This window comes from Budorcas taxicolor, chromosome 22 (genome assembly GCF_023091745.1).
Source record: "Budorcas taxicolor isolate Tak-1 chromosome 22, Takin1.1, whole genome shotgun sequence".
Taxonomy (NCBI): domain Eukaryota; kingdom Metazoa; phylum Chordata; class Mammalia; order Artiodactyla; family Bovidae; genus Budorcas; species Budorcas taxicolor.
The window spans coordinates 22,600,189-22,623,876 of record NC_068931.1 but is presented as its reverse complement, the minus strand read 5'-3'; the positions used below and the strand labels follow the sequence as shown (position 1 = coordinate 22,623,876).

General features: G+C 41.8%; 1 protein-coding gene across 3 annotated transcripts in view; it reads left to right on the top strand.

Moving 5' to 3' along the window:
* The window catches only part of MAPRE2 (microtubule associated protein RP/EB family member 2), a 187,683-nt gene that overhangs the window by 102,666 nt on the left and 61,329 nt on the right, over positions 1-23,688 (top strand). For all 3 annotated transcript variants that reach the window (XM_052660419.1, XM_052660418.1, XM_052660417.1), the window contains one exon: positions 3,153-3,280. In XM_052660419.1, the coding sequence (XP_052516379.1) occupies positions 3,160-3,280 (121 nt within the window). In that variant the 5' untranslated portion in view covers positions 3,153-3,159. The remainder of the gene's footprint in view (positions 1-3,152; positions 3,281-23,688) is intronic.

Below are 23,688 nucleotides of genomic sequence, written 5' to 3'. Positions count from 1 at the left end.
AAACATTCTCTGAAATAATATTGTAGCAATACTTAGGTTAGTCTCCCATGGTAGTAGAAATACAAGCAAAAATAAACAGGACCTTCTCAAGCTTACAAGCTTTTGTATAGCAAAGGAAACCGTAAACAGTACGACCTACAGAATGGAAGAAGAGATTTGCACACGATGCAACCAACAAGAGCTTAATTTCCTAAATATACAAACAGCTCATATAGCTCAATATCAAAAAATAAACAGCCCAAGCAAAAAATAGGCAGAAAATCTAAATAGACATTTCTCCAGAGAAAATGTATAGCTGACCAGTAGACATATGAAAAGATACTCCACATCATTAATTATTAGAGAAATACAAGTAAAAACTGTGATGAGTTATCACTTCACACCAGTCAGAATGGCCATCATCAAAAAATCTACAAATAATAAATGCTGGAGAGGCTGTGGAGAAAAGGGAACTAACTCTCCTATACTGTTGGTGGGAATGTAAATTGGTGTAGACACTATGGAGAACAGTATGAAGGTTCCTTAAAAAAATAAAATAAAATAAGGACTTCTTGGTGGACCTGTAGTTAGGACCTGCTTCCATTGCAGGGGGCACAGATTTGGATCCCTGGTTGGGGGACTAAGGTCCCACAAGCCACACGACCCAAAAAACCCCCACTAAACTGAGACTAGCGTTACCATGTGATCCAGCAGTACCACTCCGGGGCATATATCCAGGAAAGATGAAAACTCTAATTTGATTCAAAAAGGTAACATGCACCTCATTGTTCATAGCAGCATTACTTGCAATAGCCAAGACATGGAAGCAACCTAAGTGTCCATTGACAGATGAATGGGTAAAGAAGATATGGTAGATACATTATCAGCCATAAAAAAAAGAAAAAGAAATATTGCCATTTACAGCAAGGTGGAAGAACCTAAAGATTGTCACACTAGGTGAAGTAAGTCAAACAGATAAAGACAAATATTACATAGCATCAGTTACATGTGGAATCTTAAAAAAAAAAAATACAAATGAACTTATTTACAAAACAGAAACAGACTCACAGACATAGAAAACAACTTTATGGTTACCAAAGGAGAAAGTTGAGGGAGGGATAAATCAGAAGTCTGGGATTAATATATACACACTAAAGTATATATAATAAATAAAGACAAGGACCTATTGTATAGCACAGGAAGCTATATTCTGTCCCTTGCAATAACCTATAATGGAAAACAGTCTGAAAAAGAATATACATATCTCTGAATCACTTTATACAACATTGTAAATCAACTATACTTGAATTTAAAAAAAGAATAATAGAATATCACTTTGAAGTTTCTAAAGAGTTGGGATTTGTTGTTGTTTACTGACTAAATCATGCTTGACTCTTTTGTGACCCCCATAGACTACATAGCCCACCAGACTACTCTGTCCATGGGTCCCAGGCAAGAATACTGGAGTGGGTTGCCATTTCCTTCCCCAGTATTCACCTATTAGAATGGCCAAAATCCAAAATACTGACACCACCAAGTGCTGGTGGGGACATGGAGCAATAGGAAGCTTTATTCATTGCTGTTGGGGATGCAGGATGGTACAGCCCTGTTGTGAGACAGTTTGGCAGTTTCTTATAGAATTGAACACACTCTTACCATATGACCCAGATCAGTCGTGCTCTCTGGTATTTATCCTAATGAGTCAAAACTTACAAAAACCTGCACGTGAATATTGATAGTAGCTTTACTCATATTTGCCAGAACTTGGAGGCCACCAAGATGTCTTTCAGTAGGTGAGTGATACATTCAGACGGTGCAGTATTATTCAGTGCAAAAAAAGAGTGAGCTCACAAGTCATGCAAAGACATGGAAGAACCTTCACTGTGCATTAGTGAAAGAAGCCAGTCTGAAAAGGCTATGTACCGTATGGTTCCAACTGTATGACCTTCTGGGAAAGGTAGAACTCTGGAGACAGTAAGAGGAATCAGTGGTTGCCAGAAATGGTGGGAGGGAAGGACGAATCGACAGAGCAGAGAGGATTTCTTTTCTTTTTTTTTTTTTTAGGATTCTGTGTGATACTGCAGTGACGGATATATGTCATTGTATATTTGTCACAACCGAGAGAATATTCAACACCAAGAGGGAACCTAATGTAGACTATAGAATTTGGGTGATGAGAGTGCATCAGTGTAGGTTCACTGATCGTTACAAATGTACCAGCTGGTAGGAAGATTATCGGACGAGGGGGTATATGGGAAAACTCTGTACTTTCCACTCGGTTTTGCTGTGAACCTAAAACTGCTCTAAAAACATTCTTTATTAATTAAAAAGAGGAAACCAATCTTACCAAACTATAGCTGCTGCTGCTAAGTTGCTTCAGTCGTGTCCGACTCTGTGTGACCCCATAGACGGCAGCCCACCAGGCTCCCCCGTCCCTGGGATTCTCCAGGCAAGAACACTGGAGTGGGTTGCCATTTCCTCCTCCAATGCATGAAAGTGAAAAGTGAAAGGGAAGTCGCTCAGTCGTGTCCGACTCTTAGCGACCCCATGGACTGCAGCCCTCCAGGCTCCTCCATCCATACGATTTTCCAGGCAAGAGTACTGGAGTGGGGTGCCATTGCCTTCTCCACCGAACTATAGCTATCCAAGCATTTTAAGCAAAACAAACCTTTTCTGTGGCCACTGTGTGCCCCTTCAGAAAAAAGTTAGGGGAAGTAGTAGGTGTCATGAATGGTCAGAAGAATATTAACAGTCAGAAATGAAGGGAGGACTCATGCAGTCAGTTCCAAGTACTTTCTGTATAATTTTTTTTTTTTTGCTTTATCCAAAGTTTGTAGGGATAAAGACTATCTGGTGAAGATTTTTTTTTTTCTAATGAAACGTGTATGTATCCTGTTTCTGAAGGGAATTTCCTTTTCTCTAAAGCTGATTAAAAAAAAAGTTGTTCCTAACTCATCTTCTAAGTGAGACACTGAATTACATGAGACAGTAGGAATCTCAGAGCCGGAGCACCATTTAAATCAACTTGAAGGAGATATAAAATGGTGATGCACGAACCATATATGAATTTTAACTGTATTAGAGTTCTGCCAGGGTTGGATGGATGTCTGTCATCTTTCTGAGTTCATTTTTTTCTTGTAGGTAAATAAATGTTGTTTGTTTGTTTTTTCTAGTTGGGGAATGGCGGTCAACGTGTATTCTACCTCGATAACCCAAGAGACTATGAGCAGACATGACATCATCGCTTGGGTTAATGACATAGTATCTTTAAACTACACGAAGGTGGAACAGCTTTGTTCAGGTAAGAGAATTCTTTTAAGTATTTACCTAAACGTTCACTCATGTGGAATGTGATTTTTATAAACCACAGATGATATATTTGGAATAGGAATATGTATATATATATACAGCTTCAATAGATAATTTAAGGAGAAAACCTCAGGTATAATTAAAGAACATATAGGGGAAATGATGATGTTCACCAAAGAGCATCGAGCCACCCCAAAACGTGTTATGAGTGATCTCGCTGAAGCTCTGTACCTGATCTCCCAGCCTTTTCTCTGTCACCCCCCAGGAAGCCACCACACATCTCTTCCTAAAAATGCAGATTGGATCCTGCAAAACCCTTTCTTATAAACATTCCAGGTGCCACGTTGTCCTTCCTACAGGATAAAATTCGTTGTTTTACGTGACAGATAAGGTCCTTTCCCTCTGGCTGCTGTGCACCTCCTCGGTTTCACGGCCCACACCTCCCTGCCCTGCGCCTCTGCCCCACAATACTCTTTCTTCCCTAAAGACTCCTTCCCTTTTGCATCACATGGATTTTTTTCATGCTCCCGTTGCCAAGAAGGTCTTTCCCCTTCTCTTCATTTGCAGTAAAATCTCATTCACACTTTAAAATCCAGCTCCATTGTCATCTCCTCTGAAGGGTTCCCCAGACCTCCCAGGCTTCATGGTGTTCCTGGAGCACCGTGCCCACCACCCTTCCAGAATAATGCTTACCACGCTGTGTTAGAAGGTCCAGCTCTTATTCCCCTGAAGGTACCCAGAGCCCTTGAGGATAGGGCTGTGTCTCATTCTTTGTCAAGTGTCTGAGGCAGCACCCTGCCTACTATGAAGTAGGTGTGTAAGGTGCATATAGAGCTAAATTTTTTAAAAAAATTTGATTTCAGTGATTAAGTGGGGGCTTGTTAAAGAACATGTCACTAGTGAAGTAATTCACTCTTAGGTTAGAGTATTTAGCAGAGACATAGTCTTCCTTTTGGAACAGGAAGTATTTTCTTCTCATGAACCAATAGATGAGAGATTTCCTCTCTGCCTCTGACCCAAAATGGTATTAGGGACTAGAAAATATTCCTGAGATGGATTCGTGTGAAAACCCATGAGACACGATCGATATAGAAGCGTCTTCAGGTGTAGCCGGTGTGGCGATGCTGGGGCCACAGCAGGACATCCTGTGAGTTGTGTGTAGACAGATTTCATGCAGGGCCGTCAGCCCCCACCAGTCCAGGCCCACCAGAGAGGACACTCTCGCTTCTCCGCATCTAGGCTGGATCAGAACGAACTAGAGGACAAACTTCCCTTCTACTGACACCTCTTCTCCCATCGTCATTTTCTCATGAACAAGACAGTAGGGTATCCAGAAGCTAGGCCTTGCCTGACCCACCCGCTCTCTGTCCAGGCTTCACAGTCCTCTGATTTGGGAGGTCAGTAGTGGATGCAAACCGAGGAGTTCGTTACCCTTTAGTACGATCTAGAGAAAAGCCGACTTAGACCGTGATGACACCCAGGAATACTGTGTTGTTCGCCTATTGAAATGACTCTAGCAATGACTGTCGGAAATGGCCCCTGTTGCACCCTGCTCAGCTGCAGATCCCCACTCAGGTTTTCTGGTGCCGCTCTTGCTCTGCGTTCTGGAGTGCCCTGCTATTCTATTTTATTTCTGAAAGAAAGTATGTATGTATGTATTTGGTGCGCTGGGTCTTTGCTGCTGTGCGTGGGCTTTCTCTGGTTGCAGGGAGCGGGGGTCTACTCTTCATCATGGTGCGTGGGCTTCTCATTGCAGTGGCTTCTCTCGTTGTAGAGCACGGGGTCTAAGTACTTGGACTCAGTAGTTGTGGCGTGGGGCTTAGTTGCCCGGCTACCTGTGGACTCTTCCCAGACCAGAAATCGAACCTGTGTCCCCTGCATTGGCAAGCAGATTCCTATCCACTGTACCACCAGGGAAGTCTTAATATTTTATTTTTAATTTGCTGGAGAAAAAAAAAAAAAAACCAGAGTGTTTTCTGTTATCAGCCATCCCTTTTCTATTAATAACACATACCACTTTACATTGTAATTGTGGGTCCGTTTCTCCATGGGGCCTGACACACATTCTTCCCTCAGAAGTGCTCGTATTAGGATGAATGCAGATCAGTTTGAAACTGCTGTGGGGCAAAGACAAAACTGTGTATCTTTCCCATAAAGTGGCTGTGTGTACTTGTGGATAAGGGCCATGGGTTGGTTATCCAGAAAAAAAGAGACACAGAGAAGGAAGGAGATAAGAAAAAATAGTCATAGAGAAAATTGCCAGTCATGGGTCTAAAGTGTTGAAGGGGCCCATGAGGAGCTTCTTGTTTAACATATTTGTGGGAGTTTTTGCAGACAAATGAAATGAGAAGCAAATTAGAATTTTTAGAGATAGTAGTAGTAAATGCTGGAGTGTCTGTGTGTGTATCTGTTCTTTGTATATGTATATATAATTTCTTTGCATGTCTTTTTAATTTCTCATAAGGCAAATTCAGTAAAATTTTAGCAGCATTTGTGAAGGGTTCTTGAATAGTTACCTTAAAGAAAGCATTGGTGTGCATTTTCCAATCATATGGACCTACGTTGCCATCCAGTGTGGCGTGATGAAACCTGTGGAAACCATTTTGATCATGAGAACAGATAATTTTCATTAGGGTAACTCACTGGCTACCAAATATATTGTATTTTTCCCCTCAAAAAGCGAACAAACATGTTAATCCCCATAGTAAAGAAATGGGTGATTTATTTTAGGCAGTTATTTCATCAAAGTGTAAACTGGGGACTAAGTGCATTTCTAATGTTCTGAGAAGCTGCTTAAGAACGCCAGTTTTGGGGATCCTTGACTTTCTAAATCAGCATCTCTGGATGTGCGAAGACTCAAGTGTGCCAGCCAGCAAGCACCCCAAGTACTTCTGGGCTGCAGCCAAGAGCTTGCTGTGCATTTTAGAGAAACCCCAATCCACCAACAGTAAAAATATCTAGAATTTACCTGGCACAGTTCCCTTATTCATAATTTAGTCTTTGACTTTTGTCTTCTACAGTGGCATTTGGCAAGAAATTCTATCATTTCATTTATTTATGAACTTATTTATTTATACCCTTCTTTGTTCTAGAAGACTTTGCAGGCAGCGAGGACAGTGCCATTAGGATAAGAACAAAACCAGATATTGGTGACCTTAGTGATTTGTCCTCAGCACATTTAGAATGAGTTGTCCAGTTTCTTGGATAATATCTTTTTCTTTTACTTTCATTTTAATTCCTTTAGTTTACTGTGTATAATTTTATTTTAGTCGTAAGCTGTGGGAAAACATACAAAATACCTTCACATATTTGTGATGTTGTTTCTTGTTCAGTAAAATTGTTCCTTACTCTTTTTCCTAAAGACTTATGTTCCAATACTGTCAGTACCCCTTTGGCATTTTTTCCCCATTTGCATTATTTGTTCCTATTTGTTATTTTATTTCCAGCTAAGAGCTCTCCCTCCAGCTATCATTAAAACTAACATCAGCTTTTCTTTAGCTCGTGAATAGCTGAATACTGCTTCACATGTGTGGGTCTTTTTCTGCAGAATTTTCTACCTTTATATCATCTCATTTGTTTCCATCTAAGCATTTTTAAAGCTTTATAAAGGAGAGATGGTGTGAGGTTTAACATTTTGAAACACAGTTGTAGTAAGTTGCAAAAAGATGACAGTGACTTGTTCTTTTCCTGTTATTTTAACCCAGGGATGTAACCTTATGAAATTGACTTTGAACATGAAATCTGGGTTATGCAGTCATATGCATCTTTAGTTTGGGTCCATGTCTTGTGAGCAACAACCTTTCTGTTTCAAGTGAAAAGCTGGACTACATTAATGAAGGCCAGACTGTCAATGGGTGTGAATATTGCCTAGTAATATGACAGTATATGGCTCATCTATGTTTGATTTGAAAACAGCTATTTGTGGATTTCCCATGTTGGGATGGGGGATTGAACCACGTGAAATACCAGATTCGTTTGGCCTAAAACTATTTTTTGTTTTAGTTCAACTGCTTTATAAAATTTCTAGGGCTTTTTGCAGAGTGACACGTTTTGGTTTTACTTTAGTACCAGCTCAAACCAGTTTGATAGAATTTTATAAGGGATTTAAGAGAGAGAATGGGCATATATTTAAGACAGAAAATAAATTTTTTTCTTTCATTTAAAAAAGAGAAAGATGGACAGTATGGTGCTTAAGAAGCCATGAAATTCACTTTAGTGACTAGAAATACCATGTTGGAGAGGATGGAGGTAGTGAACTGTCTGGAGCAGAAAAGCAAAGAGAGATGAGGCAGGGAGGTGGTTGGGAGTGAAAAGAATGTACCTTTCCTTTTCCTCTTCACCCTCCCCATCCTCTGCTCTGATACATGAATTTCCTTTGAGGCTTTTTTCTGACAGCCATCTCTCTGCGCCCCAGTCCTGTCCCCTCAACTGGGATGCAGGCAACCAAGCCGTTGGGTCCACGACTGAGTCACTGGCAGAGCCTGGCCAGCCAGCAGCTGACCAGCGACACCTCCTCGCCCCAGAGGCTGTTGCAGACGGCCCTCTCTCCCCCATCTCCTGTCTCCTCCCCACTCCCTCCACAGGAGGAGCAAACTGCTGATGCGCAGATGCCACGCCTGTCCCCAGGCTGGTTATAACAGCTCAGTTATTTTCCTGAGCATTTTAGTATTTGAATATAGTTTGAATTAAATCATTTTTTAGAATGAAAAAAATTTTAGGTCTTCTCTTGACTAGCAGTTTTTTTTAAAAAGAGACAGAAAAAATGATCAGGATTTGATTCAGTTTCATTTTGTGCTCTCGCTCTAGATGGTTTCAAGCTTTGTCTTGGATCAAGTGTTTGGTGTTTACTTCTTCCAGGAAAGCTCCCGAGTCCAGCTGGTTGTGTCGTAGTCATACTGACCATTCCGAGCCCTTGATGGCTCCCGGAAAGGACTAGGCTGTACAGCAAGCAGCCCTGCAGGATTTAGAGGGGTGGTTGTCAGCCGTGCCCAGGACCTGTGCGCTTTGTGACCGTTTTTGGCTGCAGTCTGTGCCTCTGAAATAAGTCGATCCCACCCCAGTGTTTCTCCCTCCTGTCCGCAGAGACCTCTGTCAGGAGGACAGGTTGCTGATGAAATCAGCTCAGAGTCTAAATTTAGTAGACCTCCTCTCGTTGAACTGAAACCAAGTAAGGATATTTTGTCGGTGTCTGGTAGCTCCAGAGCTTACTTAGCTTTATAAAATATCATTGCTTGTTACTTGCTTTCAGAAAGTTAAGTCATCTTGGACTGTGTTACTGTTGTTGCAGATGTCATTGTACTACAGTGGAATATTACCATATTTGTGATGTAATTACATAGAAGTGGGGTTTTAGGGATTTTGCCCATAGTCTTTCTCTGATTTTATTTGGCTGAAGATGGTTTTTAAAATCTATTTACTTGGTCTCAGCAAACTAATTGGAGAGCAGGGGGACAAAAAGTGAGTTGAAAAATCAGGGGAAGGAGATTCAGAGTAGGGTTTAGCTGCTGCAGTGGGTAATACACTCCCGTGTCTCCACTAATGTGCCACTTGAAAGGAGTTTATTTTTTGAGTAGAGTATGGAAAATAGTATTTTTTCCTTCTAAATGTGTTTGTTTATATATATATTTGATCCTTGGTTACCAAAAATAAACATAAATTGCTGTTTTTGTTGGGCTTTTCTATTCACTGCATTTTGTAATGCTAAACACCATGGTGGGAAAAAGTGTGTATGCACTCACCTTCGTTTATCCAGCAGCCCCATACGTAGATGGAGGATATATTTGTGTTTATGTGTGTACATACATACGTATTGATATTGAAAGCAATCAGCCATCTCTTTGTCTCATTACTGTATTCAGTTCTGACAATCAATTTTTTTTCCAACATCTTTTTCTTACAGTTGCTTTACAATGTGTGAGTTTCTGTTCTACAGCAGAATGAATCAGCCATGCATATACATGTATCTCCTCCCTTTTGGACTTCTTTCCCCTCAGGTCACCACAGTGCCTTAAGCAGAGTTCCCTGGGCTATTTGGTGTGATCTCATGGTGTGTGTGCGCGTGCATGCGGTTGCTCAGTCGTGTCCGACTCTTTGTGACCCCACTCCATGGACTGTAGCCTTCCAGGCTCCTCTATCCATGGAACGCTCCAAGCAAGAATACTGGAGTGGGTCACCATTTCCTACTCCAGGGGATCTTCCCGACCCAGGGATCGAACTCGCATCTCTTGTTTCTTCTGCATTGGCAGATGGATTCTTTACCACTGCACCACCTGAGAAGTCCTCATTAGGTATCTATTTTATATATAGTATTGGGCTTCCCTGATAGCTCAGCTGGTAAAGAATCCACCTGTAATGCAGGAGAGCCCGGTTCGATTCCTGGGTTGGGAAGATCCACTGGAGAAGGGATAGGCTACCCACTCCAATATTCTTGGGCTTCCCTTGTGGCTCAGCTGGTAAAGAATCCGCCTGCAATGCGGGAGACCTAGGTTCAATCCCTGGGTTGAGAAGACCGCCCCCTGGAGAAGGGAAAGGCTACCCCACTCTAGTATTCTGGCCTGGAGAATTTCATGACCTGTATAGTCCATGGGGTCACAAAGAGTAGGACACGACTGAGCGACTTTCACTTTCACTTTTATATATAGTATCAGTAGTGTATGCGTGTTAATCCCAGTCTCCCAGTTCCTTCCACTCCCCTCTCCCCCTTGGTATCCTTACATTTGTTCTTTACATCTGTCTCCATTTCTGCAAGTAAGATCACCACTACCATTTTTCTAGATTCCATATATGTGTTAATACACGGTATTTGTTTTTCTGTCTCTGAATTACTTCTCTCTGTATGACAGTCTCTAGGTCCACTCACATCTCCACACATGACCCAGTTTCTTTTATTTGACACACACGTTGTGAGCCCTTCTTTGGTCTAGGCCCCGGGGACCTGGATTAATAAGACTGAGTTGTGGTCCGCTAAGAGCTCAGTACAGCAGGGCACAGTCCTGAAAAAACCTAGAGGGCACACACAGTCGTCGTGTTCTGGAAGCACTTTGAGCCTGCCGAGGAAAGGTGGGCCACAGTGAGTCTGTAGAGATGCGCCTTCCTTCAGGTTCTTTGGGAGGAAGTGGGTGCTGCCTGGATGCCTTAGAATGGCCAGACACCTCAGAAATCCTTCTTCTTGAGTCACGTGGAGTGACCAGGACGTATAATGTGTGTTTTATTAGGTCCAGCCCTTAAATACATGAAGGGTGTTGTTTCCCTAAGAGGAATGTAGAGTTTTTCCTGATGATGTCATATGAGTATGTGAAAGTTGTTTTTACTCTATTTCTTTGAAGAAACTGCGTACATCTGGGATTTTCTCAGGAAACCGTGGAATTGCTCATTTCTTTGGGAGAAATGCAACAAATATTTTCAGTTCCAGGAAGCCAGTGATAACTGCTCGGATCTTTAACTAGAGAGGTGTCAGGCAGCTCCATTAGTATTTTCCAGAGGGTCATAGGTACACATGTGTCCTCTTGGTTCTTATCCCTTTCTACTGGAGTCCCTCCTAGGTAGAGATGAACACTATAAACTAGGGAAGGTAAAACAGGGCAGACAGGTCACCTGGGATGAAGGCTGGCAGTTTATATACTAACCAGAAAAATCAAGGAACATGTAATCACTATAAACTTAATATAGTGCCTTAACCGGAGCAAAGCAAAGTGGTGACATGTTATTAGAAATTTTAGCTAATGATTGCCTTTGAGAATTCTCAATCGCATCACAAAATTTAATAACTGTAGGAATTTGTATAAAGCAGTACCCTTAATTAAACCCTAGACTTTCATCTCTTAACTGTTTTCCCTTATCTGAGAAAATTCCCAGATGTCAATAGATGAATACAGTCTTCTGGGTTCTTAGTAAGTGTATTGCTAATTCGCAAACTCTTTATCATGCATTCTCCCCTTGGGTTCATATCTTTTTCTTTAATCTACTGTAGTTAAAATTCTGCTAGGTTTCACCTGCTCAGAAACCATGAATGGGTTCATAGGTGTGAGTCTAGAGATGAGAATTGTTGTACTGTGGGCAGGTAATCAAAAGAGGTATAGGATGGGTCAGGTGATGAAGGTGGTACCGATGAGAGGAGAGTGCTTTGGCTGAGGAATGAACCTCCAAATCCCCAGCACTGACTTCATTAGCTTTAAGCCTGGAGCCCTCAGTATTGAGGCCCCAGAAATCTTGGTGAAGGCTGTGGGACTCAGAGCCCAAGGAGACAGTAAGTTTTTTGATTCATAACTGTGATTTCAGAAACCTTCCAGAGCCCCTTCTCTGATTTTTGTCTTTGCATTACGATAAGATGCTCAGCGTAATGATATGTTTATTTTGAAATCATTCACCAAGATCTGTAAAACAAGTATCTTAAGGAAAAATGTGTATGTTCTAACATATTATAAGTTATGTTGATTTTTCCTAAAGATGGTAGTTACTTATATGATAGATGTAGTCTTTATGAAACATTATTTTATATTTATATTGCTTTTTTTTTCTTTCCCTTTTCTCTTCAGTTTAAATCATCTAAAGACTTAAACAGGAAGAGTAGAAAATTGGGGGAAAATAGTCATTTCCTTTTATAAATGAATTTGTGATTACTTAAGCACCTCATATGTTTATCTGGGGAAAGACTTAAGGACTGGAGAAGCCCTTGAATGTTTTTCAGTAGATAAACTTGAGGATCTTAGGAATGTGTTCATCTCCTTACTTTGCTAGGAGGAAGCCAAGGACCTCATTTTGTTCTTTGGTTCTTTGCCCTTTGAGTCTAAAACATGCATTTTGGAGATTCATATTTCATAGCTGAAACAACTCCATTCCATCCCATTCATTTTTATAGCTCCGATTATTTATAACCAGCCACATAATGCATGGTTTCATACGTTAGGGGCAAAATGATGTCATAAGGCCTCAACTTTTATGTATCATTCTTCAGCATTTTCATTGTGCTTTTATAGGTATTATCTGTTTTAATTCTTGTAACAACTGTGTGTAGAAGAACAATGGGGCTTTTTTATTCTTGTTTTATATAAGAGGATAAAAGCCCAAAGAAGCCAAGTGTTTACGGCGGATGCTAGTTGGAACCTCCCTAGCTCACCGGCTTCCTCTCTTCTTGTTCAGGTGTGCGGCCGCTGTAAACGTGAGAGAGGGGCTGTGTGTGTGTCTTATTTTTTTTTACATATCAGCCGCTGTAGACGTGGGAGAGGGTGTGTGTGTGTGTGTGTGTGTGTGTCTTATTTATTTTTTACATATCCATTCATCAGATGCCCACTGAACGGCTCTAGGAACAAAGTAGCTAGAAGTCTGTATCCCCACCCTTGCAGTTACTGATTGAGGAAGTGAGACACAGCTGGTATTCTGTGGGTATTACACCGTGGCCTGGCATCATTATCAAGAACTTTCTTAGCAAAGGTAGTGAGATGCTAGTAGAAACATAAGCTTTTGCTCTTGATCTTAGAATTTTTAAAAAATGGATTGGTTTTTTTTGTTGTTGTTGTTGTTAATATTTATTTATTTAGCTGCACCTGAGCTTAGTTGTGGCATATGGGATCTAGTGCCCTGCCAGGGATTGAACCCGGGTCCCCTGCATTGGGAGTGCGGAGTCTTAGCCACTGGACCACCAGGGAAGTCCCTCAAATTCCTTTTACTCTGCCTGCTGAGAGTGGGTGGGGGAGGACCGTGCCCCTTTCCCCTACCTGGTCTCCTTTCTTCTCTCCTTCTCTAAACTCTCTTGCCCTCTAAGCAAGGCTAAAGGGATCTGACATGTTGCCACCTGCTCTGATTCAGGTCTCTCAGGATAATCCCTGGTCAGTGGAGCGGTAACCAGAGTCTTGGCTCCTTAGAGACACACACATGCACATTTGAAGCCCAGGCATGTAGCCCTTTCCTTATGTTGGACCCAGGCTTGTTTTAATAAACTTGGAGCTGCAAGGACACTTACTAATAACTTCCTCAGTGAGAAAAAGAACATCTTCTAGAATAATGTTGTTATATATATAATGGGTCCCCCAAAGGATGTGTGTGACTCAAGGAATCACTGTTTCCCATGCATTTCATTCTGTTCACTGAGCCTGTATTGCTGTAGCTGTGCTGGGTGCCTCTTTCAGTTCTTCTCCAGCTCCTTTCTTATAAAAAGCTGATGTCTGCTTAGCCCTGTACAAAACGGACATGCTGGTGCAACATTTAGGAATAGTTGCCTGAAATTGTGCCATTTGCCGAGATGTAGATAGACCTAGAGACTGTCATCCAGAGTGAAATAAGTCAGAGGAAAGCAAATATATTAATGCATATATGCGGAACCTAGGGAAATAGACCATCCTGTTCACAAAGCAGAAATAGAGACACAGATGTTGAGAGCAAACATACGGATACCAGGGCGGGTGGGAGGGAGCAGTGAGATGAATTGGAAGATTGGGATTGACACATACACACTAATATGTATAAAAGAAATAGCTGATGAGAACCTGCACAGGGAGCTCTAGTCTGTGCTCTGTGGTGACCTAATTGAGAAGGAAATCCCTAAAAGGGGGGATATATAAAAACATACAGCTGATTCACTTCGGTGTACAGCGGAAACTTATACAACTCTGTAAAGCAACTATACTCCAATAAAAATTAAGAAAAAAAAAAAAGACTAGTCATCTGTCTCCAGCCAATTCTAGCCTTCTTTCTTATCTGTTTCCCAGTTCCAGCCGGGTTGCAGCCCCTAAACCTCTTCTATAAAGGAAATTCTAGAGCTGCCAGCAGTTTACAGTCACAGCGGACCCTGTGGCAGCACAGTAGAAAGATGAATTGGACCCCAGCCCCCATTTTAAAGAGCTGGTAAAGAGTTACCCAGCAGTTGGCTGAGAGAGATGGCTAATTAAAATGCAAGTCCAACTTACAACTTGGCTTTTGTAGCCATTGTAGTGAAACAGCTAATTCCGTACTGGGAACAGAAAAGCTCCGTAGAGAAGACGATGCTTGGGCTAAACTTAATGAAAGAGGGATTTCTGCTCAAAGGTAAAAGGTGGCAAAAGGATATTTTAGGCAGAAAATGTCTGACACGCCTATCTCCTGCCCTCAGTCTTTCCCAGCATTAGGGTCTTTTCTAGTGAGTCGGCTCTTCGCATCAGGTGGTCAAAGTATTGGAGCCCCAGCATCAGCATCCGTCCTTTCAGTGAATATTCAGGGTATGTCAGCCTAGAAGAGCTTCTTGAGTCTTTGGCCAAACAGCCATGTGGATGTAGTGGGTGATTAATATTTCTGAAATGGAGTTTAATTGAAACGCTCTCTAAACTAGGTTCAGGTTGAAAAGAGAAATTTGGGGGTTTTGAGTAAACGTATTATTGCTAATGCCGAAACTGAAGCTCCAATACTTTGACCACCGGATGTGAAGAGTCAACTCGTTGGAAAAGACCCTGATGCTGGGAAAGATTGAGGGCAGGAGGAGAAGGGGATGACAGAGGATGAGATGGTTGGATGGCGTCACCGACTTAATGGACAGGCATTTGCGCAAACTCTGGAAGATGGTGAAGGACAGGGAAGTGTGACATGCTGCAGTCCATGGGGGTCACAAAGGGTCGGACATGACTTAGCGACTGAACAACGATGACTATTTAGCTATTTTTTGATGTTCTAACATATCGCTTTAGGTATTCCTAAAGTCAGCGGATATTTAGTAAGCGCCTATAGTGTGTCAGAAGGCAGGCTAGAATCTGGGGATACAGCCAGATACAAAAAGCAGTAGAGGGGCTTACTGTCCTAGTGGTCCAGTGGTTGAGAATCTGCCTTGTAATGCTGGGGATGGGAGGTGGGTTCGATCTCTGGTCTGAGAACTAAGGTCCCATATGCTAAGGAGCACTTAGGCCCATGCGCTACAACTTCTGAACGCGTGTGCCGCAGCTAGAGAGTCTGTGCGTCACAACGAAAGATCCCACGTGATACAGCTAAGACTCAGTGCAACCGAAAAAGAAAAAAGGCAATACAGATGATACCTAGTAAGGACCCGTTCCTTTACTACCAAAGTTCTGCTTGACACATTTGTATCCAGAGCATTTAAGTTCCTTTTTTCTCAGCTTTTCCTGAGTACAAAGCAAAGGTTAAGCGAGGTCCCTGGGCAGAAGTGGTGGCCTTCCGGCCCTTGTCACCGTTGGACGGCCTTGCAACATGAATGGGCAGTGTGTGCTCTGAATGTCTGAAGCAGGGGTAGACCATCCAGTTTCTCCACAGCTGCGATGATCAAGTTACACATCTGCAAGTTCTACTGTTCTTCAAAGGAAAATATTTTTTCTAACCTAGTTTTTCCCTGAATTGTTTTTAAATTTACAGTTTATCAGCCACATAGACACTATTCAAAGAAAAAAAAAAGGAGTGTCAGAAGTCATCATCAAATGTTTGCGCATGTTGGGCATGTTAGAATGGTATACCTGAAAACAGAAGAATTGCTTGGCAGTTCTTAAAATAACCATCACTCCACAGATTGAGTCAGGAGTTCCTTCTTATCCAAGTAAAACCATCACTGACTGCACACATAGGGTCAGGAGTTTGTTCTTATCCAAGAGTTTGGTCTTATCCTAGACCAAATTATTTAACAATAAGAAGCATATAAATGCAAAACTCGTGATGGTAAAATTTCCTACAGTTTCTCCTAGCATTCTCCAAAGGAAGACCACTTCTTCACTTTGATTTCTTTTAGATTATGTATTTGTTTGACAATTCATAGTGTATGTCAACTTTAAAATGACACTTAATTACAGTTAAGTGTAGCATTTAAAAATTGAATGTTTTAAAGAAAACTTTTCTTGCCTTTTTTGCTTTCTTTTTAAAATTAAATTTTATTCTTTCAGTTTCTTCTAGGATTGAATATCAGAAGTAAATACTTGTACATTCCTCATACTAATTTGGGATCCTCGTAATACTACAATTGTGCTTAGTAAAGGGTTCAGTTCAGTCACTCAATAGTGTCCGACTCTTTCCAGCCCCATGGACTGTAGCACACCAGGCTTCCTGTCCATCACCAACTCCCAGAGCTTGCTCAAACTCATGTTCATCGAGTCGATGATGCCATCCAACCATCTCATCCTCTGTCATCCCTTTCTGCTGCCTTCAATCTTTCATAGCATCAGGGTCTTTTCCAGTGAGTCAGTTCTTTGCATCATGTAGCCAAAGTATTGGAGTTTCTGCATCAGTCCTTCCAATGAACATTCAGGACTGATTTCCTTTAGGATGGACTTGTTGGATCACCTTGCAGTTAAGGGACTCTCAAGAGTCTTCTCCAACACCCCAGTTCAAAAGCATCAATTCTTTGGTGCTCAGCTTTCTTTATAGTCCAACTCTCACATCCATACTGGAAAAACTATAGCTTTGACTATGTGGACCTTCGTCAGCAAAGTAATGTTTCTGCTTTTCAATATGCTGTCTAGCTGTCTAGGTTGGTCATAGCTTTTCTTCCAGGGAGCAAGCATCTTTTAATTTCATGGCTGCAGTCACCATCAGCAGTGATTTTGGAGCTCAAGAAAATAAAATCTGTCACTGTTTCCATTGTTTCCCCATCTATTTGCTGTGAAGTGATGGGACAGGATGCCATGATCTTAGTTTTCTGAATGTTCAGTTTTAAGCCAACTTTGTCACTCTCCTCTTTCACTTTCATCAAGAGGCTCTTTAGTTTTTCTTTGCTTTCTGCCATAAGGGTGATGTCATCTCTATATCTGAGGTTATTGATATTTCTCCCAGCAGTCTTGATTCTAGCTTATGCTTCATCCAGCCCGGCATTTTTACTCTGCATATAAGTTAAATAAGCAGGGTGACAATATACAGCCTTGACATACTCCTTTCCCTGTTTGGAACCAGTCTTTTGTTCCATGTCGGTTCTACCTGTTGCTTCTTGACCTGCATACAGATTTCTCAGGAGGCAGGTCAAGTGGTCTGGTATTCCCATCTCTTGAAGAATTTTCCACAGTTTGTTGTGATCCACACAGTCATAGGCTTTGGCACAGTCAATAAAGCAGAAATAGATGTTTTTCTGGAACTCTCTTGCATTTTCTGTGATCCAGCAGATGTTGGCAGTTTGATCTCTGGTTCCTCTGCCTAGAAAAGGATTAACCTGGGAAATATGCAGAAAGCAGTGTATTATAGAAAAATACTGTCTTGTGTATTACAGTCTGCATGAATGTGACATGGTAGTTCCTCTGCAATTGCTGGATGCTTCCTTTGGTACCACCTTGGCCTTTTGGGTTCTCTCTGGCTTCCAGGCCTCTTCTCAGGGAGCTATGGGGAAGAATGTCATCTCTGGAAAGGAGGGGGTGGTATTGATGTTAATGATGGTATTGGTGTTGGTGAGAGCTTGTGGACTGGATGAGGGGCGGGGGGAGCAGTAGGGAAGGAATCCTCAGCTGCACACCTTGGAGAGGAGGTAAAATGGCTTTGATCTGGGAAGAACCTTGCAGGTCCCAGTCCCAGGGACAGTGGCTTTAGCTGTTAAAAGGCAGCCTTTCTAACATTGATCCAGAGTGCGTGGTCCCTAGGGTAGATATGGACTGTGGGTTTGTGCTGGTCTGTTCACACCTACTAAAAAGCCTCTTCATCGATGAGCTGTGACACCTGGAGGTCACACAATGTCCTACATATAGTACTGTTGATAGAACAATATGAGGAATAGTCTAATAGAAATTTCCTGAGAAATTGGGATGGTTTATAACCTTTAGGGATTAAAAAAAATTTTATTGAAGCATAGTTGGTTTACAGTATTGTGTTGATTTCTGCAGTACAGCAGAGTGATTCAGCGTATATATATATATATATTATTTTTCGTATTCTTTTCCATTATGGCTTACCTCAGGATATTGGATATCGTTCTCTGTGCTGTACAGTAGGCCCCACACTCCCTTCCCCTTGGCAACTACAAATCTGTTCTCTGTGAGTCTGTTTCTGTTTCATAAATAAGTTCATTTCTGTTGTATTTTAGATTCCACAATAAGCGATATCCTATTTATCTTTTTGTCACTTAGTATGATAATTTGATTCTTTTTCATGGCTGCATAATATTCCATTGTATGGGTATTGTGTATACCACATTTTCTTTATCCATTCATCTGTCGATGGACAGCTTTAGGTCATTTATCCTTAATCTCATTTGCCTCTAAAATAGATACATCCTTAAAATTGAAGCTTAAAAATGGCACAGTTTAAGGGACTCTTCTCTAAAGAAACTTGTGCCTAGAAATATTGGTTCCCTCACTACCTACCAAATTAACTTAAGCTGCTTCTTTTAAAGCCTTGAATAGTCTGTCTGCAATCCATCTTCCCAGCATCTTTCACCTTTACTTCCCTCCCTGTAGCCTGCATTTGCCCAAACTCAGCTTTCACCAGCTGTTGTAATTCCCTATTTTTGCTTGAAATGCCTCTTTGAGGACCATCCCCAATGCTACCTTCCAGCCTATTCATTCAGCAAAATGTGTGTGTTCCCTCTTAAAGTCTTAAGGTCATTGAGAACCATTAACCTCAATATTGGGGCATCCCTGGTGGCTCAGAGGCTAAACCATCTGTCTGCAGTGCAGGAGACCTGGGTTCGATCCCTGAGTCGGGAAGATCCCCTGGAGAAGGAAATGGCAACCCACTCCAGTATTCTTGCCTGGAGAATTCCAACCTCAATATTGGAAGTCAAGGTCCTTGAGGTCTAGAAATGACTGTGCAAGTTTGACTTGACTTTATCTGTTTGATAATATTGATTACTCTTTGGGAGAGTTTATTGAGCAGTTTATTTTCTTGGGCTCCAAAATCACTGTAGACGGTGACTGCAGCCATGAAATTAGAAGACGCTCCTTTGAAGAAAAGCTATGACCAACCTAGACAGCAGAGACATTATTACTTTGCCTACAAAGGTCTATATAATCAAAGCTATGTTTTTTCCACTGGTCATGTATGGATGTGAGAGTTGTACCATAAAGAAGGCTGAGTGCTGAAGAATTCACGCTTTTGAACTGTGGTGTTGGAGAAGGCTCTTGAGAGTCCCTTGGACTGCAAGGTGATCCAGCCAGTCCATCCTAAAGGAGATCAGTCCTGAATATTCATTGGAGGGACTGATGCTGAGGGTAAAGCTCCAGTACTTTGGCCACCTGATGCGAAGAACTGACTTGCTGGAAAAAACCCTGATGCTGGGAAGAATTGAAGGCAGGAGGAGAAGGGGATGACAGAGGACAAGATGGTTGGATGGGATCACCTACTCAATGGACATGAGTTTGAGTCAGCTCTGGAGATGGTGAAGGACAGGGACGCCTGGCGTGCTGCAGTCCATAGGCTTGCAAAGAGTCGAACACGAGTGACTGAACAACATCAATTGGGCAAAAGTTTTGAACTAACTCCTTTAATCCTTGTGTCTCTGTCATATAGTTTAACTCTTAGAGTTGTTTTGTACTTTTGCTAGAATTTCCATGTATGTTTCTCTGGTCTCTCAAAACTAAATTTCTTGGTCCTTTACGAGTAAAATCATTTTCCTCAATAAGTATTTGTTGGTTTATTGATTTTTTTTCATTGATTAATAAATCAAGCGACATCCGTCTATACCACCTTCCAGATGGGCATTTCTTTATAACCACAAAAACTAGATAAGAAATCCAGCTTTTTAGATTCTTACCTCCTAAAGCTTTTCTTAATTTAAATCTTGCCTTTTGGACTTCCCTGGTGGGTAAGAATCCACCTGCCAGCGCACATGGACAGGTTTAATCCCTAGTCCAGGAAGATTCCATATGCTGTGGAGCACCCAAGCCCATGCATGACTGCTCCTGAGCCCGTGTTCCAGAGCCCACGCACTACAGCTATTGCTGCAGCTGCTGATGTCCCTGCTTCTGGAGCATGTGCTCTGCCACACGAGAAGCCACCGCCGTGAGAAGCCTGTGCACCACAACCAGAGAGTAGCCCCCCACTCTCCGCAACTGGAGAAAGACCCAGCACAACCCCCAAGATAAATTAATTAAAATATTCTATTAAAAAAAAAATCTTGCCCTTTTACATAGTCACTCATGTAATTTCAGTACTTAAAAAAAAATTTTTTTTTCCATTAGAGGAGGTAATACAAACAAGTGTGTGAAAATACATGAGTGCACAGTCATAGAGAAACTGTATCTTCTGATATTACAGCTTTACCAAGCTTTCTATTTTGATTACCCTGGTAAGAAAAGTGACCCCTTCAGAATGGGTTTCCCATGTATCTTTCTACCTTGTTTTTCATTTGTAATAAAAGCTTTTCCTGCTGCCTCTCCTCCTCTGTCTGGAAAGCCAGATTCTAACTTCAGCTCTATTCTCGGACTTCGGCCTTGGGGACGTCTCGCTGCCAGTTTCAGTATCTGGGAGCCAGTGACATTTTGTCCTGCCACCATTCCTGCCTGCGCTCCGAGGGCCTCTCCCATTCCTGCATTCCTGATTCCCATGTAGAGGCCAGAGCTTATGGTATGAAGCTGCTTATGTCAGACAGCTTGTTTTGATAAAATTCAATGAGTGCATTACCCTAAAGGAAGTCACTGGTGTTAGAAACGAGAAGTGAAACCAAGCACCCAGCTCCGGTCCGGATCGTTGTAAAAAGAAACCTTTCATACCACCACGATGATTCTTGACCTGCCATTTCTTTCTTGTGTCAGTCGACTGAATCTTTGCATCAGTAGGCAGATTTGCAGTTTTGTGTTTTTCCCTAAGGCATTCAAATGCAAGATGGTAAGTTGCAGGGTAATTATGATTTCATTGAACAAAACAACTGGAAATGGTCCAGTTAGACTTTAGCATTCTTTGCATCCAGTTTTCAACTCAGAGTTAATGTCTATGAAAATTATTTTCATGATTTTATTTTACCACTCTTAAAATACCAGCTCTGTTCTGAGTATTACATGTTTCTATCTATCTGTCATAATCTAGTAATTTCTCTAAAATATACTTTTAAATACAAATATTGGCACCTAAAGCTTAATCAAAGGCTATTTGGTGTGTAGATTTTTGTGCTGTGGTCAGTGATTCATTCATGCTGACTCCTTGGGACCCCATGGACTGTAGCCCGCCAGGCTTCTCTGTCCATGGGATTTTCCAGGCAAGAATACTGGAGTGGGTAGCCATTTCCTACTCTGGGGGATCTTCCCAACCCAGGGATTGAACTCCAGTCTCCTAAATTGGCAGGTGGATTCTTTACCACTAGTGCCACCTGGGAAGCCCAATGTAGATTTTTACTGTATTGAAATTTCCTACTGTAAGAAGAAAATAGTCTTCATTCTCCATGATTTTTTGATGAAGAACCACTTTTAAATCAACTCATTGCATTGATCTTGGGGGGCTTCCCTGGTGGCTCAGATGGTCAGTCTGCCTGCAACACAGGAGACCCAGGTTTGATCCCTGGGTTGGGAAAATCCCCTGGAGAAGGGAACAGCTATCCACTCCAATATCCTTGCCCGGAGAATTCCATGGACAGAACAGCCTGATGGGCTACAGTCCATGGGGTGGCGAAGAGTTGAACAAGACTGAGCAGCTAAATACGCACACACACATTGATCTAATATCTGATCGATTATCTCTATGAGAGTGTCGCTTTTAACATTGTTCTGTAAGTTTCTTAATAAAAGTCTGATTTAAAGGCAGCTTCACTTTTAAAGGGGCTCAAATGGTAAAGAATTCGCCTGCAATGCAGGAGACCCAGGTTTGATCCCTGGGTCAGCTACCCACTCCAGCATTCTTGACTGGAGAATCCCATGGTCAGAGGAACCTGGCAGGCTACCATCCATGTGGTCACAAAGACTTGGACACGACTGAGCGACTAATACAACACTTACTTTGTAAAAAGTACTCCTGGTTTTTGAAGGCAGGTTGTGAACAGAGAGCTTTGGTATCTTTAACTGCAATTTGCTGCCGCTTATAAGATTCTTAAAAAGGTTTTATATCATAGGAATCAGTAAAACTTCAGGACATGTATCAGATGAAAGCCCAATGACATGGTTTGACAAGGATTTTTAATATATCTGATGATACTCTTAAAAATCCATCTGTTGGCATAATGATTGCTGGCTTATTTCTTTTTCTGTAAAAGGAAGATGAAAATATCCTTTGACAGCTTCCTGAGTGGGAGAAGGGCATGGATGGAGAGCTTTTAGCATCCAGTATAAGTCACAGAAGCCTTCTCCATCTATGTCTGCAAGAGTTGAAGTTTTCCTGCTGGTTCCAACTCCTTTTCCTCTTCAAGGAGTCAGTTTGAAAGCTATCTGTCTTTGAGACTTCGTTTAAAATATGAATTAAAAGTTTCAGACATAACTCCAAGCAAAAGGAAGAAGCAGGAAGCTCACTTGAGGACCCTGAGAATTCCAGGGAGCAAACTCAGTTGAAACCAAGTTTCTCAATTCCAGATCTCTGTTTGTGAATCTGTGACTCAGGGCAGGTGAAGTAGACAGTGTCCTAAGTTCACTTGCACAGAGTTAAATAAGACCGTGTAACTGAAGCTATGAAGCTGCTGCTCATGCCAGGAATGCGAAAGATGCCTATGAAAACAGCACGGGGCTACTACCAATTTCAGCACATTTTTGTTGGATTAGAAAAATGCAGTTGAAATTGGGAGCTTTAAATTCCTTTAAAATGTTCACGTTTCAAAGCTTTGTGTCATAGTTGCCATTAAAGTCTTCAAGCCTTGTGTTTATGTCGGTAGCGTGGTTTCTGCTGATGTGATGGAAATCTGTAACCCTGTGTTTTGAAGCCTCACTTTGCTCATTAGGAAGCCCCGATTTCCCAAAGGGAATACTGCCTCCAGCATGAGGTTTGGGCTTTGGTAACCGATGCAGTTCTGCGGTGAGATCAGTTCAAGGAAAGATGGGCTGAATGCAAAAACAGAGCGGGAATGATTTCGTGATTATTGTGTAAAAACAGTATTCTAATGGGAAAGATACTTAATAGTCAGCTGCAGAAGATGACAGAAAATACGATTATGTTGCTGAGTGTATCGATATCAAGAGCTCAGGGAAGGGTACCTGGATGGGAAGGACATGAGTGGGTGCTCCTGGGAGCATCCTGCAGATGCAGCTACATAATCCTGTCTCCTATAGCAACCGAGCAAAAGATGGCGATGGCTACAAGCAGGCACGCTGGCAAAAGTCTTAGTCATATGATGAAACACACTGTTGTCTCCTAATTAGCAGAAATAGCAAGTGTCCCTTAAAAGACACATTGGTGATGGACTGCGAATTAGAGAATCATCTGATTTTAGGGCTTAGAGATTTGTCCAGACCAGACATTTTACAGCTAGGAATACTGTTGACTTCAAAGGGTGTGATGACATGTCACAGTCCATTCAAGATGATCGAGGCCAGTAGTCTGGATTTCTATCCTTCCCACCCCCTCCTCTGTCTTCACTGATAGTAATTTGAGAAAATAAGCTTTTTTAAA